The sequence below is a fragment of the Nicotiana attenuata genome, unplaced genomic scaffold, assembly GCF_001879085.1.
Source record: "Nicotiana attenuata strain UT unplaced genomic scaffold, NIATTr2, whole genome shotgun sequence".
NCBI lineage: Eukaryota > Viridiplantae > Streptophyta > Magnoliopsida > Solanales > Solanaceae > Nicotiana > Nicotiana attenuata.
The window spans coordinates 71,531-87,031 of record NW_017674237.1 but is presented as its reverse complement, the minus strand read 5'-3'; the positions used below and the strand labels follow the sequence as shown (position 1 = coordinate 87,031).

General features: G+C 40.8%; 1 protein-coding gene across 1 annotated transcript; it reads right to left on the bottom strand.

Annotated features, from left to right (window-relative positions):
* Positions 1–1,227: 1,227 nt before the first annotated feature.
* LOC109218265 lies at positions 1,228–4,500 on the bottom strand. Its single transcript, XM_019382618.1, has 8 exons — positions 4,389–4,500; positions 3,578–3,816; positions 3,247–3,459; positions 3,070–3,162; positions 2,890–2,958; positions 2,656–2,799; positions 1,544–1,864; positions 1,228–1,308 (listed from the first exon to the last, which is right to left on the bottom strand). Exons 1-8 carry the CDS (start codon positions 4,498–4,500, stop codon positions 1,228–1,230), a joined length of 1,272 nt encoding a protein of 423 aa, XP_019238163.1.
* Between the last annotated feature and the right edge of the window lie 11,001 nt (positions 4,501–15,501).

The following is a 15,501-nucleotide window of genomic DNA, read 5'->3' as shown; positions in this document are numbered from 1 at the left end:
CGTAGAGATTTACTGAGTTTTATACTTCACATTGTTCGGATTAGAGCTTTTCATTGCTGTCAAGTTAAAAATATTGAATTGCTAGCATGCTTACTTTCCTGTACAACTTTAATGTGTTATAATTGCTGAGGTTTAGTTCGTCACTACCTATCAGTCCATTGTTTGGACTTGTTACTTACTGAGTTGGTGTACTCACGTTACCCCCTGCACCTTGTGTGCAGATCCAGGTATCTCAAGCCACGATAGCGGCTGTTGACTATTCTAGACGCGGATTTCACCGGAGATAGCGAGGTAGCTGCCTGACGTTCGCAGTCCCGCCTTCCTACTTCTTTATCTTCCTTCTAGTATATTTTGGATATTTCAGACTATTTTGGTCTAGTTGTGTTGCGGAACAAATGTAGTATCGCTCATGACTTAGTGACACCTGAGGTCGGGCTTTTATTTTTTATTTTGGTTTTGACTTTATGTCTTTAATTGGATTTCAGTTGAAAAATGGTATTATTTAAGCTTTAAATGAAATGTTCAACTATTTTAGAAACGTGTCGACTGGCCTAGTTTCACAATAGGCGCCATCACAACCGGGTCGATTTTGGGGTCGTGACAAGTTGGTATCAGAGTCTAGGCACTACAAAAAAATGGGTAAATAGCGGAGGTTAAAATTGCAGTTTGCGGAGGTTATAAACCTCCGCTATTTGCTGTCACGGCGGTTGAGCAGACCCCCGCAGTAAGCATCACCACTATTAATTTGCGGCAAATAAATGCGGGAGTTTTCGGAACCGCCGTGACAGCAAATAGCGGAGGTTTCTAACCTCCGCAAACTGCAATTTTAACCTCCACAATTTCATGCGCGAAAATAGATTATTATTTTTAAAATTTAATATTTTTTTTGAGTGTGTGGGTTGTAGACCCCCGCAATTCCTTATGTGTACACCATTGGATCCGATCAATTTCTCTTTGGGGATTTTAATTATCCACATCTATTTTTAAATATATTATAGAATTGATTTTTTATCATCAATTTGCCATACCCTTTCCCTAATATCAATTGAAATATTTATGCTTAAACCAAAACATTAAAATTAAGAAACATCAACATTTCATTAACCGTGAAAAATACTATGATAGAGTAGTATCATATGTCATCAAGCTAAATTAGAACATAGTTAACCGTCTATATTAGTCAGCTATTACATTGTCCTAATACATCCACTTCAATTAAAATGAATCTCAATGGTCACTGGGATTACTAGCGCCAGAAGATCTTCTTGCATCCGTCGGTGAAATGGGTCCACTAGCTGCATCATTTGGCTGCAGCAAAAGTATTAAAAAAAACACAAGTGTTAAGAGGAGTGTCAGGAAACAAGTCATTGAGATTAAATATATGTTGTCTGCTTAAACCAACAAAAAAGAATGAAACGGGACAAGGATGCTAAAATATATGTTGTCTACTGCAAACAACATTGATGCCAAAATCCAAATGCTGTACTATGAAACCAAAACAAGTTCTTTCCTTACACAAAAAATAAAAGAACTTAGCATTTACCGTTGTAGGAGTAGAATCAAAGATCCCAGCAAATTGTTCTGGTGTTGACCCTTCCTTCATTATCATGTATGCTTTGAGAGTATTCATTAATTGATTGTACTTCTCTTGGCATCCAGAAGAAGAACATCCAACATTACTCACAATTCTAATATTACCAGGACGAAGATTTGTCTCTCTGAAAGTATTGCTTGGAGTAGCTCCTAATCCCAAACATCTCACCCTTCCAGGATGTTCTTTGCCTAGCACCTTACCAACAACATCATTTGGAGAAATTTCAGACTCATCCACTATACTTTCACTCGTTGCTAGCGCAACTTTTTCCTAAACACAATACACATCAAAAAAATCTATTAACTAGAATTAACAATTGCCTGTAAACATTAATCCAAACCAGGCATTCTTAAGATGGGGTTTCATGCACAACACATAGAACAAACTAAGTAAAAATAGAAGATACAACAACTGAAGAAAAAAGATCAGTCTAGACATCTCTGAATCTCCAAAAACTCAAAATAATACAGGAAATATTAGAGCCTTGATACAATATGCTCAGAGGATATAAAACTGTCATCTTTCATATGTAATGCTCTAGCAATTTAGCAGGCATAAAAATATAGAATTGAAACATGACGGAGGATCTACAATGTCTTGTACTCTTAGTATCAAGGAAATCTTCTCTAGGTTAAAAGGCAAGCAATGGTAATGATCAAAACATTAAGTAAGGCATAGAGAAGTATGTTGAAAAATATTATCGAAACATGAGCTTTAGAAGAGCCAAAGGTATAACTCGAACAAATTAATAGCCAAAAGGGGTCACCTGAAAGTTCAAAGGTTTGGGAAATTTACCAATCATTATTATTTACTCCTACGAAATACTTTTTATCGTATTTGAATACTAATTTTGAAGGACTAACGCACTGAAGGGTAATGGTTGACTCTTTTGTTCTTAGTAGCTATAGGGTGAATCTAGCTTTTGGTCTTGTTTGGACTCTATCATTAAGACAAGAGATCTGCTAGAAAACATATAAGACAATATAGATCATATGAAGTTCAGCCAAAATCCTTGCATCTAACTTTTAAATGACAGCAAAATCTCAGCTTACAAAATGTACAAGTATATCAAAGATAACAACATCACTTGCGAATCTGTTAGACGCATGCCTGGAATCAAACATCATGAGTTGGGAGAATGGTGTATTGAGATGAAAATAACTGTTGCAAAATTCTGAAAACAACATTATCTGGTACTCTTTTAGCTGCATGAGCAAGTGCTTAAAATGCGCTAATTCTCAGAATTCTCAAAGTAGTAACTTACACATATTTCTTTTGCCTCCTCATTTACATACGATCCATCTTGTTTCGTATGTGTAGCTTATAAGTTGTGCTCGTCCAGGCTTACTCCCTGTCTCAGCCATCTATGTATGAAAACTAAAATAAGTTAGAATAGTTTAATAAAAGTAAAAAAAATAGATACAATATCTAAAATTAAAATAGTAAAGTAAGGCAAATAATATAACATCTTTCACCATTTCAGCCCTTCTTCTAGAATTAGGTTTGGAGCCACCGGTGTGTGGAACTGTTTGTTTCTTCCGATTTTCAGCATTTCTTTTACACATGTTCTAATAATAAGATACATTTCAGTCTATTATATAAATGAATAATCATATTTTTACGCATTTCAATGTGACGTTTCAGAAAAATACCTGAGTTTCTTCTTTATAATGGTAGTTCACAAAGGAAGTCCATTGATCCCGAGTAATACCTACCGGAACATTATCCATAATCTCATCTTTGGTTTTAAGTGGGTCTTTAAACTCATCCCACAACTTCTGCCTACTTGCAGCCCACTTCTTTGAAATAAAGCGATAAACATATCCTTGTGCATCTTCCTCAATGGTCATAAAACAGAAATGAGGCTTCAAAAATAAATTTTGAGTAATTATCAGTATCATAGTGGTTAGTTTATCTTTTATATAAATATATAAAAATAAAAGACAAAATAGAGATATAGTTATAAAGATATAGAACTTATACCTTTATAATGTTATTAAAGCAATCGTTAATGTATGACTTAGGCATATCCGGCCATTTATCAAAGCCAATTGGAAATATGGTACAGTCAGTTGCTAAAATGCTACATACGCCTGCAAGAAGACCTTGTGCTTCGCCAATCGGATCCAAGCAATCAAACTCCACCACAACACGTTCTCCCTGAGGTAAACTTAATGCTTCCCTAGTCTTCAATTTGAGCCTTTTGGTATCTCCATGTGAATCTTTAATAAATAAAAATATAAAGAGAAAATATCAGTTCTCTATTATTAGAATATAGAATATTAACTATGAAGCAATAAATACATACAACAAAAGCCATATATAATCATAAACATTACCAAACTTGAAATTTCCATAATAAAGAATGCATTTGCATAGTCATAGTCATATCTCCCAACAATAACATGCAAATGCAGAAGACTAGAATGTTTAAAAGTGTGCTGCAATCAATGTATCAATAGTTAAATGTGGCTTATCAAGCTAAGAACAGAAAACTGGGAGATGCATGCTATCCTATATTATTCCTACTTCTGAAGAAGGAAAGAAGTTCATTAATGATCTGTTGGATATTTTCAAGTGCTTCAACTAGCAGAAAACTCTGACATTAATGCTACTTCTGAGAATGTGGCTTTAATAATAGCCTCCCAATAGCAGCTGCATTTATATGCAAATGACCACACATCATTTGCAAATTAGTATACTTTTGAATCTTTTCTTTGTATTTATAAATGGGAATATTTGTATTACTCTTCCTCACCCAATCACATATACATTTACAACTTTACCCTAGTACCCTTTTTGTAGGTACCATAGTACAAAGAATATCCTAAATTTCTTGCATATCTAACTAGTCCTTCTCTCCCAAATATCCCTCTGATTTTCTTTCCTTTCCTTTTCGCCGACATCTTGAGCCCGAAACATGTTGGTGAAGTAGGTAAAAGGACATTGTTGATGCACATGTATTATTAAATTCTTTGTAAGATCATTATTAACTGGTGCACAGGGAAAAAAAAATTAACATGCCATGTGAGAATAAAATAAATAAGAAAATCGATAATTCCCACTTCACAAATTAGCACATTTGTTTTACATAGTTATCTGCCCTTTGTTTTATTCGCTTTTCCCTCTAAAACTAGTTATTGATTCCATTTCTTCTACATTTTATTATATGTTTTAACAGATTTTAATTATTATATATGTTAGCATATCATAAGCCCACTTAACACTAAAAGATGGAATACTTGAAACTAGAAATGTATTTTATATTCCAGATTTTGGGGGAAAACGGTATTTAATTTAATAATTCGACTTATGAATTTATTAAAGGGATCTTTAAGCAAATAGAAATGCAAATGCAAATAATACTGATAGACATATGAACCTTAATTTATCTATTCTTTTGGCTAAGAGCAGGAAAGGAATCCTCAAATTCAGAAAGCAGACCATCTCCCAAAACCCTAACGAATCTGAACTGAAATCTACCTTAGAAAACGAAGAAACAGTAAATAAAAATGGAATATACTTACCTTATACTAGTATGAACAAATTAGGGATTTCTAGCTTCTCTACTTCTTGGTGTTCTTGCTGAGACAGGAGTGAGACGGAGGGTTTTGGGCAAATTATATTCTTAAAACCCCAAAAGAAATTACTTTGAAACTCCAAAAGTAATTACTTTGAGAAGAAGAAGCTATGCTATTGCTGGAGACTGAACTCCAACTCATTCTCGTCGTTCCAGATTCCGTTGACTACTACGGTGAGTTGAAGGGGATGATGAAGAAGAAGAATTTGATGATTTGGACAATGAGTTAGGGATTCATGGAAGAAGAAGGCAAGCAGAAAGAAGAGAGCCCCGTAAATTGTAAGAGGAAGGCGGAAGAAGAGTAAAAATCAAAGTAAAATTGGGAAAGGCGGAATTTCTGAAAAGATTGGGGAAAAAAAGGAGGGAATGTGAAATATATTGCCCGCTATTATTGTATAATTTTGCGAAGGTTTTAGACCCCCGTAAATTGTATATTTTTGTGGGGCTAATATATTGCTACAAAATTATGCAAATTGCGGGGGTTAGTTATAACCTCCGCAAATAAACCTTCGCAATTTACCCGTTTTCTTGTAGTGAGGTACATAGGTCTCAGGGGTCATGAGCAGGTTTAGTAGAGTCTCGCGGATCGGTACGGAGACGTCTGTACTTATCTTCGGGAGGCTGCAGAACCTTTAGGAAGAACTTCACATTCTTGAATTCTTGTCGTGCGAATCTGTTGATTCTAGTACTAAACTTCTGTTATTCTATTCTCTTACAGATGGTGAGGACACGTGCTACCGGTCAGGACGAATGAACACCAGTACCAATAATTAGGGCCGCTAGAGGCCGAGGTCGCGATCGAGGCCGTGGTAGGGGCAGGGGTGTCGCCCGCACAGCAGATAGGGCAGCACATGCAGATCCATCATCCGCCCTAGTTCATGATCAGGTTCTAGTGGGGGATGCTCCAGCAGGACCAGCTCAGGCATCGACTGTGCCTATTGTTATTCCAGGTCTTCAGGAGACCTTGGCTCAGATCTTGACCGTGTGCACTAGTCTTGCTCAGGCGGTCGCAGTTTCTACTACAGCAGCTACTTCTCAGGCCGGGGGAGGCACTCAGACTCCCGCCGCTCGTACACCCGAGCAGGTTGTTCAGGGATTGCAGACACCGGAGGCACCACCAGTCCAGCCGGTTGCACCTACTCTGGATTATGTGGTACTAGTTATGTCTGATGACGAGCAGCGTCGATTGGAGAGGTTTGGTAGACTTCAGCCTTCGACTTTGGGTGGGGCAGAGGGCGAGAATACCCAGGGTTTCTTGGAGAAGTGTCAGAGGATTCTTCGTACAGCGTGTATTCTGGAGACTAGTGGGGTCTCATTTACTACTTTTCAGTTTTCTGAAGCTGCCTTCGCTTGGTGGGAGGCTTACGTAGGCCTGTTGGTGGAGCGACCCTTACTTGGAATCAGTTCTCCATTCTCTTCCTAGAGAAGTATGTACCGTATTCCTGCAGAGAGGAGCTGTGCAGGATGTTCGAGCAGTTGTGTTAGGAGGATATGACCGTGACGCAGTATGAGATGAGATTCTCTGAGTAGGCCCGTCATGCTACCTGGCTGGTTCCCACGGATAGGGAGAGGATCAGGAGGTTCGTTGATGGCCTCACTTATCAGCTACGGATATTTCTGACCAGAGAGAGGGTATCTGGCGCTTCTTTTGAAGAGGTAGTTGACATTGCCAGAGAGATTGAGTCAGTTTGCCACCAGGAGCGAGTTGAGAGGGAGGCCAAGAGGCCTCGGGGATTTGGTAGCTTTGGTAGTGTGCCTTCTAGGGGTCAGTTCCAGCACGGCAGGGGCCGTCCATTCAGACATGCTCAGTCAGCTCGTCCGGGTCACCGTGGTGGATTATCTGGCCATGGTTCTCACAGTTCACATCGGGGTCACTCATCTCTCAATGCCCTTCCAGCTCAGAGTTCGACTCACGCACCATCGGTTCAAGGTTTATCTATGCCTAGTTCTTATAGTGGGTAAAGCGGTGCTAGGGGCTCCTTTCAGTCCCCATTGCCAGCGGCCGGTAGAGGTTGTTTCGAGTGTGGAGATTTGGGTCATATCAAGAGGTTTTGTCCCCATCTTACGGAAGGTTCCTCCCAGTAGAGGATTCAGCCTTCGGCTTCAGCACCAGTTACTTCGCCACCCACTCGGCCAGCTCGGGGTGGAGGTCAGTCAGCCAGGGGTCGCCATAGAGAGGGAGGCCGATCAGGTGGTGGTCAGGCCCATTTTTATGCACTCCCAGCCAGACCAGATGCTATTGCTTCAGATGCTGTGATTACATGTATTGTCTTAGTCTGCCACTGAGATGCCTCTGTGTTATTTGACCCTGGTTCCACTTTTTCATATATGTCATCATATTTTGCTCGTTATTTGGATACACCCCGTGAGTCTCTTGTTTTATCTGTTCGTGTATCTACTCCGGTGGGCGATACTATTATTGTGGACCGCATATATCGGTCGTGTGTGGTGACTATTGGGGGTTTGGAGACCCGGGTGGACCTTCTGTTGCTTTGTATGGTGGATTTTGATGTGATATTGGGCATGGATTAGTTATCTCCGTGTCGTGCTATTTTGGACTGTCATGCAAGATAGTAACGCTGGCTATGCTGGGTGTGCCACAGATTGAGTGGCGAGGGTCGACGGATTATGTCCCCAGTAGGGTGATTTCATTTTTGAAGGCCCAACGGATGGTTGGGAAGGGTTGTCTTTCTTACTTGGCCTTCGTGAGGGATGTCAATGCAGAGACTCCTACCATTGATTCAGTTCCGGTGGTGAGGGATTTTCCAGATGTATTTGCTGCAGACCTGCCGGGCATGCCACCAGACAAGGGTATTGACTTTGGTATTGATCTGGTGCCGGGCCCTCAGCCCATTTCTCTTCCACCGTATCGTATGGCACCGACAGAGTTGAAGGAATTGAAGAAGCAGCTTCAGGAACTCCTTGATAAGGGGTTTATTCGGCCTAGTGTGTCATCATGGGGTGCGCCTGTCCTATTCGTGAAGAAGAAGGATGGCACTATGAGGATGTGCATTGATTACAGGCAGTTGAACAAAGTCACAATCAAGAACAAGTATCGTTTTCCTCGTATTGATGATTTATTCGACCAGCTTCAGGGAGCGAGAGTGTTCTCCAAGATTGACCTCAGGTCAGGGTACCACCAGTTGAAGATCAGGGACTCAGATATTCTTAAGACAGCTTTCAGGACCCGATATGATCACTATGAGTTCCTTGTGATGTCTTTTGGGCTGACCAATGCCCCAGCAGCATTCATGCACTTGATGAACAGCGTGTTTCGACCCTATCTCGACTCGTTTGTTATTGTATTCATTGATGATATTCTAGTATACTCGCGTAGTCAGGAGGAGCACGCCGAGCATTTGAGAGCTTTATTGCAGCGGTTGAGGGAGGAGAAGCTTTATGCAAAGTTCTACAAGTGTGAGTTTTGGCTCATTTCAGTGGCTTTCTTGGGGCACGTGGTGTCCAGTGAGGGTATCCAGGTTGATCCGAAGAAGATAGAGGCGGTTCAGAGTTGGCCCAGACCGTCCTCAGCCACAGAGATTCGCAGTCTTGGGTTGGCGGGTTATTACCGTCGGTTCGTTCAGGGATTTTCATCTATTGCATCACCCTTGACCAAATTGACTCAAAAGGGTGCTCCTGTCAGGTGGTTGGATGAGTGTGAGGCGAGCTTTCAGAAGCTCAAGACTACCTTGACCACAACTCCAGTATTAGTTTTGCCATCAGCTTCAGGTTCATATACGGTATATTGCGATGCTTCTAGAGTTGGTATTGGGTGTGTGTTGATGCAGGAGGGTAGAGTGATTGCTTATGCTTCTCGTCAGTTGAAGCTCCATGAGAAGATGTAACGACCCGACCTGTCATTTTGAGCTTTTGCACTTTGCTCGCCAGTTCTCTTGCTTGACTTACCCCATGTAGTGTATTATGACTTATATAAATTGTTGGTTTCGTTTTCAGGGTGATCAGAATGAATTTGGAAGAACAGTTCTCAGTTTGAAGCTTAAAATTTGAAAGGTTTGACCAAGATTTGACTTGATAGTATATGATCTCAGATTGGAATTTTTATGATTTGGTTAGCTCCATTAGGTGATTTGGGACTTAGGAGCGTGATCGGAATGTGTTTTGGAGGTCCGAGTAGATTTAGGCCTGAATTGGCGAAATTGTGTTTTTGGCATTTTCCGGTTGATAGGTGAGATTTTAATATAGGGGTTGGAATGGAATTCCAAGAGTTGCATTAGTTTCGTTGTGTCATTTGGGATGTGTGTGCAAAATTTCATGTCATTCGGACGTGGTTTGGTTGGGTTTTTGATCAAAAGCGCAATTTAGATGATTTTGAAATTCTTAGGCTTGAATCCGATGCGAATTTGGTGTTGTGATGTTGTTTTGAGCGTTCCTAAGGTTGGAACAAGTTTGAATGATGTTAAGGGATATGTTGACATGCTTGGTTGAGGTCCCGGTGGCCTTGGGTGAGTTTCGGGTGGTTAAACGGACTATTTTATGCTTTGGAAAAGTTGCAGATTTTTGACCTTCAGCTGTTCACCAGAAAATTTCTGATGCGAGGAGTCGAGTTTGGAAGCTCATATCTTGCAATCTATAAGGAATCAGAAAAATTGCAAAACATGAAAGTTGCATTCTAGTTTCCAGAAAGTTAAACCATTCATGATTTGGACATTTTATCAGAAAGTTATGATCGATTGAAGATGGCTGGTGGAGCAGTTTCGACAGAATTTTCTGATGCATGGAGCCGACTTTAGAAGCTCATATCTATGAATATATAAAGAGTTATATGGTGTACAACCTATCTAATGAAAGATCTTCGAGTCAAGTTTCTAAATCTTCAAACCGTTTGTCATTTGGATATTTCTACAAGGAGTTATGGGCGTTTTAACAGAAGGTGTACAGCAGGGGAAAATGGTAAGAGGATGTACAACCTGCACTGCGCAAGGTACAACTCGATGAAGCCTGGGCAGATTGTTTTAAACACGAGTTTTAGCCCATTTCTTTCATTTCTTTCATTTGCTTGGACGATTTTGGAGAGCTCAAGGAGGGATTTTCACCAAGAAATACTAGGTAAGTGATTTCTTCCTATTTTTGAGTTAAATATGTGATCTTATACGGATTTAGACGTGAAAATCAGTAGAAAAAGGTGGAGTTAGGGCTTGAGATTATGAGACCTTCTAGGGATGATTTGAGGGGCCAAACGAACTCCGATTTTCGAGTTCTTTATATGTACGGACTCCTGATATAATGAAGAACATTTTGGTATAAAGTTTGTCCAGTTCCGGGATGCGGGCCCGGGGGTCGGGTTTTGACTGATTTCGGGTTTTGTGCTTAAAGTCGATATTTTTCAATTGGAATTCATTCGTTTAGCATAATTTGATGATAAAAATCTGAACTTGGTAGATTTGGAGCACTCGGAAGCTGGGTCGAGAGGCAAGCGTGTTGCAGAGTAGCTTTTCGGGCTAGTTCGAGGTGAGTAATGATTTTAAATGCTGTTCTGAGGGTATGAACCCCCGGATTTCGCAGCGTCGTGCTATATTGAGGTTAAACACACGCTAGATGACGAGCGTGGGATCGTGCACCGTTGGGGATTGTGACTTAGTCCATCCCGAATGACTATTTTTCTGTATAATTGGCAGCTAATTATTTGATATTATTATACTTTGGGCTAAATGCCATATTTGGGCTTCGTGCCAATTGTTTGAACCCTTAAGGGATTGTTAATGATATTTTCCTCACCGTTGATTTCATACTTGTGCTCAGTCATGCTATATTTTCCCTATTTTAAAAACTCAGCTATGTTATTCTGTTTTAAACACATTAATTGATATTTTCAAAGATATTTGAGTTGATCTTCATATTTTACTGATGCTCGAGGGGCTTATGAATTCTGACTGAGTAAGGCCGAGGGCCTGTATTGTGAGGATACTTTTGGGTCGAGCTGCACGCTGCAGCAGTGATATACTGATTATGATAATGAGACCGTGGGCCTGAGATTGTGTGCCATGAGGTGGCTTGATATTGATATGAGGCCGAGAGCCTATTTATGATGCCACGAGATGGCTTGATATTGCACTTGGGCCATAAGGGGCCCCTCCAGGAGTCTGCACACCCCAAGTAAGCGCGGGTACCCATTGTGATGTGAGATATAGCTCGAGGGGCTGGTATGGTTCTGGGATATAGCCCGAGGGGCTGGTATTGTTCTGAAATATTGCCCGAGGGGCGGATTTGTTGACATTGTGCCCGAGGGGCGAACCTTTATGTGCTTATCTTTCTTAATTACCTGTCATGTACCTGTTTAATTGTGTAATTGTGCCCGAGAGGCGGATCTTCTATGCTTATTTGTTCTAATTGCTTGCATTCAATTGCTTAACTGTTGAAAAGCCATTTTTGAAGAAGTTTAAACTGAGCTAAGGTGCTTAAGAGATTTCACAGCTTCATTCCTTTCTTACTGGTTTTGTACTGCTTCTATACAACATGTTGATGTACTCTTCGTGATTTCCTATCACTCAGTCTTCATTTATTTTTATTACTCACTGAGTTGGAAGTACTCACTTTACTCCCTGCACCTTGTGTGCAGATTCAGGTATTTCTGAACCCGATAACGGGTATTGGTTGCTCAGAGGCAGAGTCATCGGAGTTTAGCAAGGTAGCTGCCTAACGTTCGCAGCACTGCTTTTCTCCCTCTCGATTTCATTAGACTGTATTTAGTACATTTTTGACTCTAGTTGTATTCAGACCTTAGTAGATGCTCATGACTAGTGACACCCCGATATCGGGCTGTGTTAGGTTTGTTTTTCCGCAAATTATACTTTTAACTGCTTATTATTGAGATTTTATCATGTTTACGACTTAATTCTTATTATTTTATTGCTTAAGATTGGAATGGGAATGTGTCGGCTGGCCTTGTCTTCACGAGAGACGCCATTACGACCGAGTCCTGGTTTAGGGTTGTGACAAGTTGGTATCAGAGCCTAGGTTACATAAGTCTCACGAGTCATGAGCAGGTTTAGTAGAGTCTCGTGGATCGGTACGGAGACGTCTGTGCTTATCTTCGAGAGGCTGCAGAACCTTTAGGAAAAACATCACATTCTTGATTTAATATCGTGCGTCCTTGATTTAGCTTGAAAAGTAACTCTTGAAATTTCTTCCACGCGTTCGTATGCGTGCATGAGCACTCAGTATCAGATGTGCATCGATGGCTTGTGATTCCCTGATCGAGCAGCGAGATGTGATCTCTGTGTGTTTTACGTTGGGCCAGTCTGGAGGACTTGAGGCCGGATTTTTAGCTATAGCTTGAGCACCGAGGTGCTGGTTATGTGAGCTGTGTTTCTGAACTTATGTATTCGGTAGTGCCCCTATTAGTAGAAGTGATGGCTAGATAGTTACGTGATGAGTATGATGTGACTGCGAGATGTATTCATATGATTTAGAAGCGACGAGAAGGGTCTGCTAGAGGATAGAAGAACTATTAGGTGCTTGATTTCCATCTTGATTCGAGGTATAGCCCCGAGTTGTAGGTGTGTGAAGAACCTTTTCATGTTCCCTAGTTGGGAGTGAAGTAAATTTCATGTTGCGGTATGAGTTCAGACTCAGGAAGATCAAGCGACTGCGTAATGTTTATGAAGGTGGTAGGTATATAGAAATGTTAGTTTGAGGCAAGGCAAGTGGGTTATCTCCTGCGGAGTGTTCTGAAGTTGTGTGATCCTTATGTTGTCTATTAAAAGATCTCATTTACAAGTGAAATATATGTATTGAAATTTAAATTTGGGCTGCTTAAGAGAGTGTGTTTAACTATTATGGGAACGAATGCGAGATTTGTAGAAGATTTAAAGTACCAGATGGTCTGTGTTTCACGAGCTTATGAAGGATTGTGTTTAATCTCACTATGGTATTATGGCAGTAATAGAGTATATGTATGAATAGTTATTGTGTGTGTTTTGATCTATGGCTTCGAGCCAAGTGTGGGATTCTGCTGTTGATTAGATTGACTGCATGGTTATGTGCTATGTTGGTTCCAGTTGAGATGCACGGGAGAATCAGTTATGGCCTACGGAGATTGAGATCGAGGATGGCTAAAGTAAACGAATTTTTTTTTTTTGACAAAGATTATAGTATGATTCATAGGTGTGTAAGAATCACGGAATGTCTTGAGTTTTTGTTGGTAAAGGATGCTCGGTGCATAGAGTAGGAAGTTGCTTGGTTGTATTGGGATGAGGTTACATTCTGCAGTGTCAGAGTGCTAATGAGACAGGTTGTTCGGTTCATTTGATCTGGCTAATTGCAGTTTGAGTAGAGTGAATGACTCTCGAGAATCGTTTGAATGTGTTCGAGATTGTACATGTAAAAAAATTGGAAATTTTCAAGTGTATGATTCGGCTAGAAACTGAGGGTTGCATTGGAGGGTGTCAAGACTTGTGTCATTTCTATATCAATAATGGGATTCTATATATATCAGGGTTAGGAAGGTAATGGTTCCGGATTCGCAGGAAGTCTCGTCGGGGTCGGTATTGTGAACGTGGTGCTTTCGGGAACATTTAAGGAAGTATTCAGCGACTTATGAGCCTTAGACGGTGTGTCTTTATGCTTGGGTCTCGTGTGGCGAGTCCGGGTCGAGGATTGTGATGTGATAGCAGGAACAAGTATCAAGTTAAAGGTAAAATCAGAGGAACTCGGATAGATGGGATCGGATATGGCGATTCGTGTGCTATATGGAGTTGGAGACTGGGAGATCTCATAAACAGGTTATGTTGTGGTTGTGGGTCGCGTGTATTGGCACTGTGTGGTGACTATCGGGGTTTTGAGACCCGAGTGGATCTTTTGCTGCTTGGTAAGTTAGGATTTGAGGGAAATTGGGTATAGACTGGTTGGCTCCGTGTCGTATTATACTGGACTATTGCGCTAAGGCGACAATGTTGGCTATGCCGAGAATACCACGGACTGAGTGGCGAAGTTCGACGGATTATGGTCTAATTGGGTAGTTTTATATTTCGAAGATTCAGCAGATAGTTGGGAAGGACTATTTTTCTTACTTGAGTTTTCGGGATGGATGTCAGTGCTGAGACTCTTACCATTAATTTAGTTTCGGTGATGAGGGATTCTTCCGGATGTGTTTCCTGCTGCCGGGCATGTCGCCGGACCGGGTTGTTGATTTTGGTATTGATTTGGTGCCTGGCACTGTATCGTATGGCACCGACAGAGTTAAAGGAGTTGAAGGAGCAGCTTCAGGGATTCCTTGATAAGGGGTTCGTGGGCAGGCCAATGTGGATGTGTGTTCTAACTTGAGTCGGCTTGGTTGGCTCCGAGTTGTAATGTTGAGGGAAGTGTTGATTCGATTGTTATTGAGCTTATCAGTAATCTGGGGAGATCTATGAGTTACCTTTCTGTGTTGTGAGGCGTTATGATTTGTTGCTTATAGGCACATATGGTGCGGTTCTATTGAGGTTTCATAGTGGAAGTCGAGCGGGAAGAGTAATTGGGTGTTGCTCGGTGAATGGCGTATCGGTTTTGTCTTTTCGGGTTTGTATGGTGTATGTTATTTGCTTCACTGTGGGTATGATGATTTTCTTTGGTTCCAGGCATCAAATTGCGCGTGGTTGTCGATTTCGAGCATAGTGACTTGAGGTGTTTTATGTGGACCAGTGTTTGGATAGGGTCGCACATTGCAGAGAAGTTATGTGGAGGTATGACCCTTCGAGTTAGATTCGCGTATTCTGTTTCTACGACGTGTGATGGGTTCTCAGCATTTTGTTGTGGTGGTACAGCCCTTTCGTTCGAGTCGTCTTCATGATTGGAGTACATTCAGATTGTTGTTTATTGGTGCACGGATTGCACGAGTTGTGGCTTTAGATTGTATTGATGTGTCATGTCACCAGAGTAGTGGTGTTGGATTAGATGAGATCGTCGGGATCTGAAATGAGTACAAACTGATTCGATTTCAGCATGTTGGAAGGATAATATCGAGGTCTGGCTCAGAAATTTTCTATGGTCTTTGCCAACGGAGAAGTGGCTTCATGAATGGTTGATCTAAGAAATGGTTATGGCTTATTGCGTGTTTCATTTATCATTGGCAGTATATGAAAGTGACGGAATGAGACTTTAGTTGATAAGAGGTTTTCTATCGATATTCAGTTGTTGTGTGTAGCTGCTGTGATTAGAAGTTATCGCTACTAGTGTTTAGTTATGTGGTATATTATGTAATTGCACCTGAGGTTACAGATATGGTTTGTTACAGCTTGTTCGGACTTATTCACAGTATAAATGTGAGATTTTGATCGTATTGATGATTTCAGAAGTGGAAATGTGTTTCTATGGTTTATGGGCTAGATTG

Excerpts from the sequence above, each read along its gene's own strand:
- LOC109218265 (XM_019382618.1), bottom strand. The coding sequence starts at position 4,500 with ATGTCGGCGAAAAGGAAAGGAAAGAAAATCAGAGGGATATTTGGGAGA. Across the intron at positions 2,800-2,889 it reads CATACGAAACAAGATGGATC|CTAAAAGAGTACCAGATAAT; the intron begins GTATGTAAATGA and ends TTGCTCATGCAG. Across the intron at positions 1,309-1,543 it reads TTGATTCTACTCCTACAACG|CCAAATGATGCAGCTAGTGG; the intron begins GTAAATGCTAAG and ends CTTTTGCTGCAG.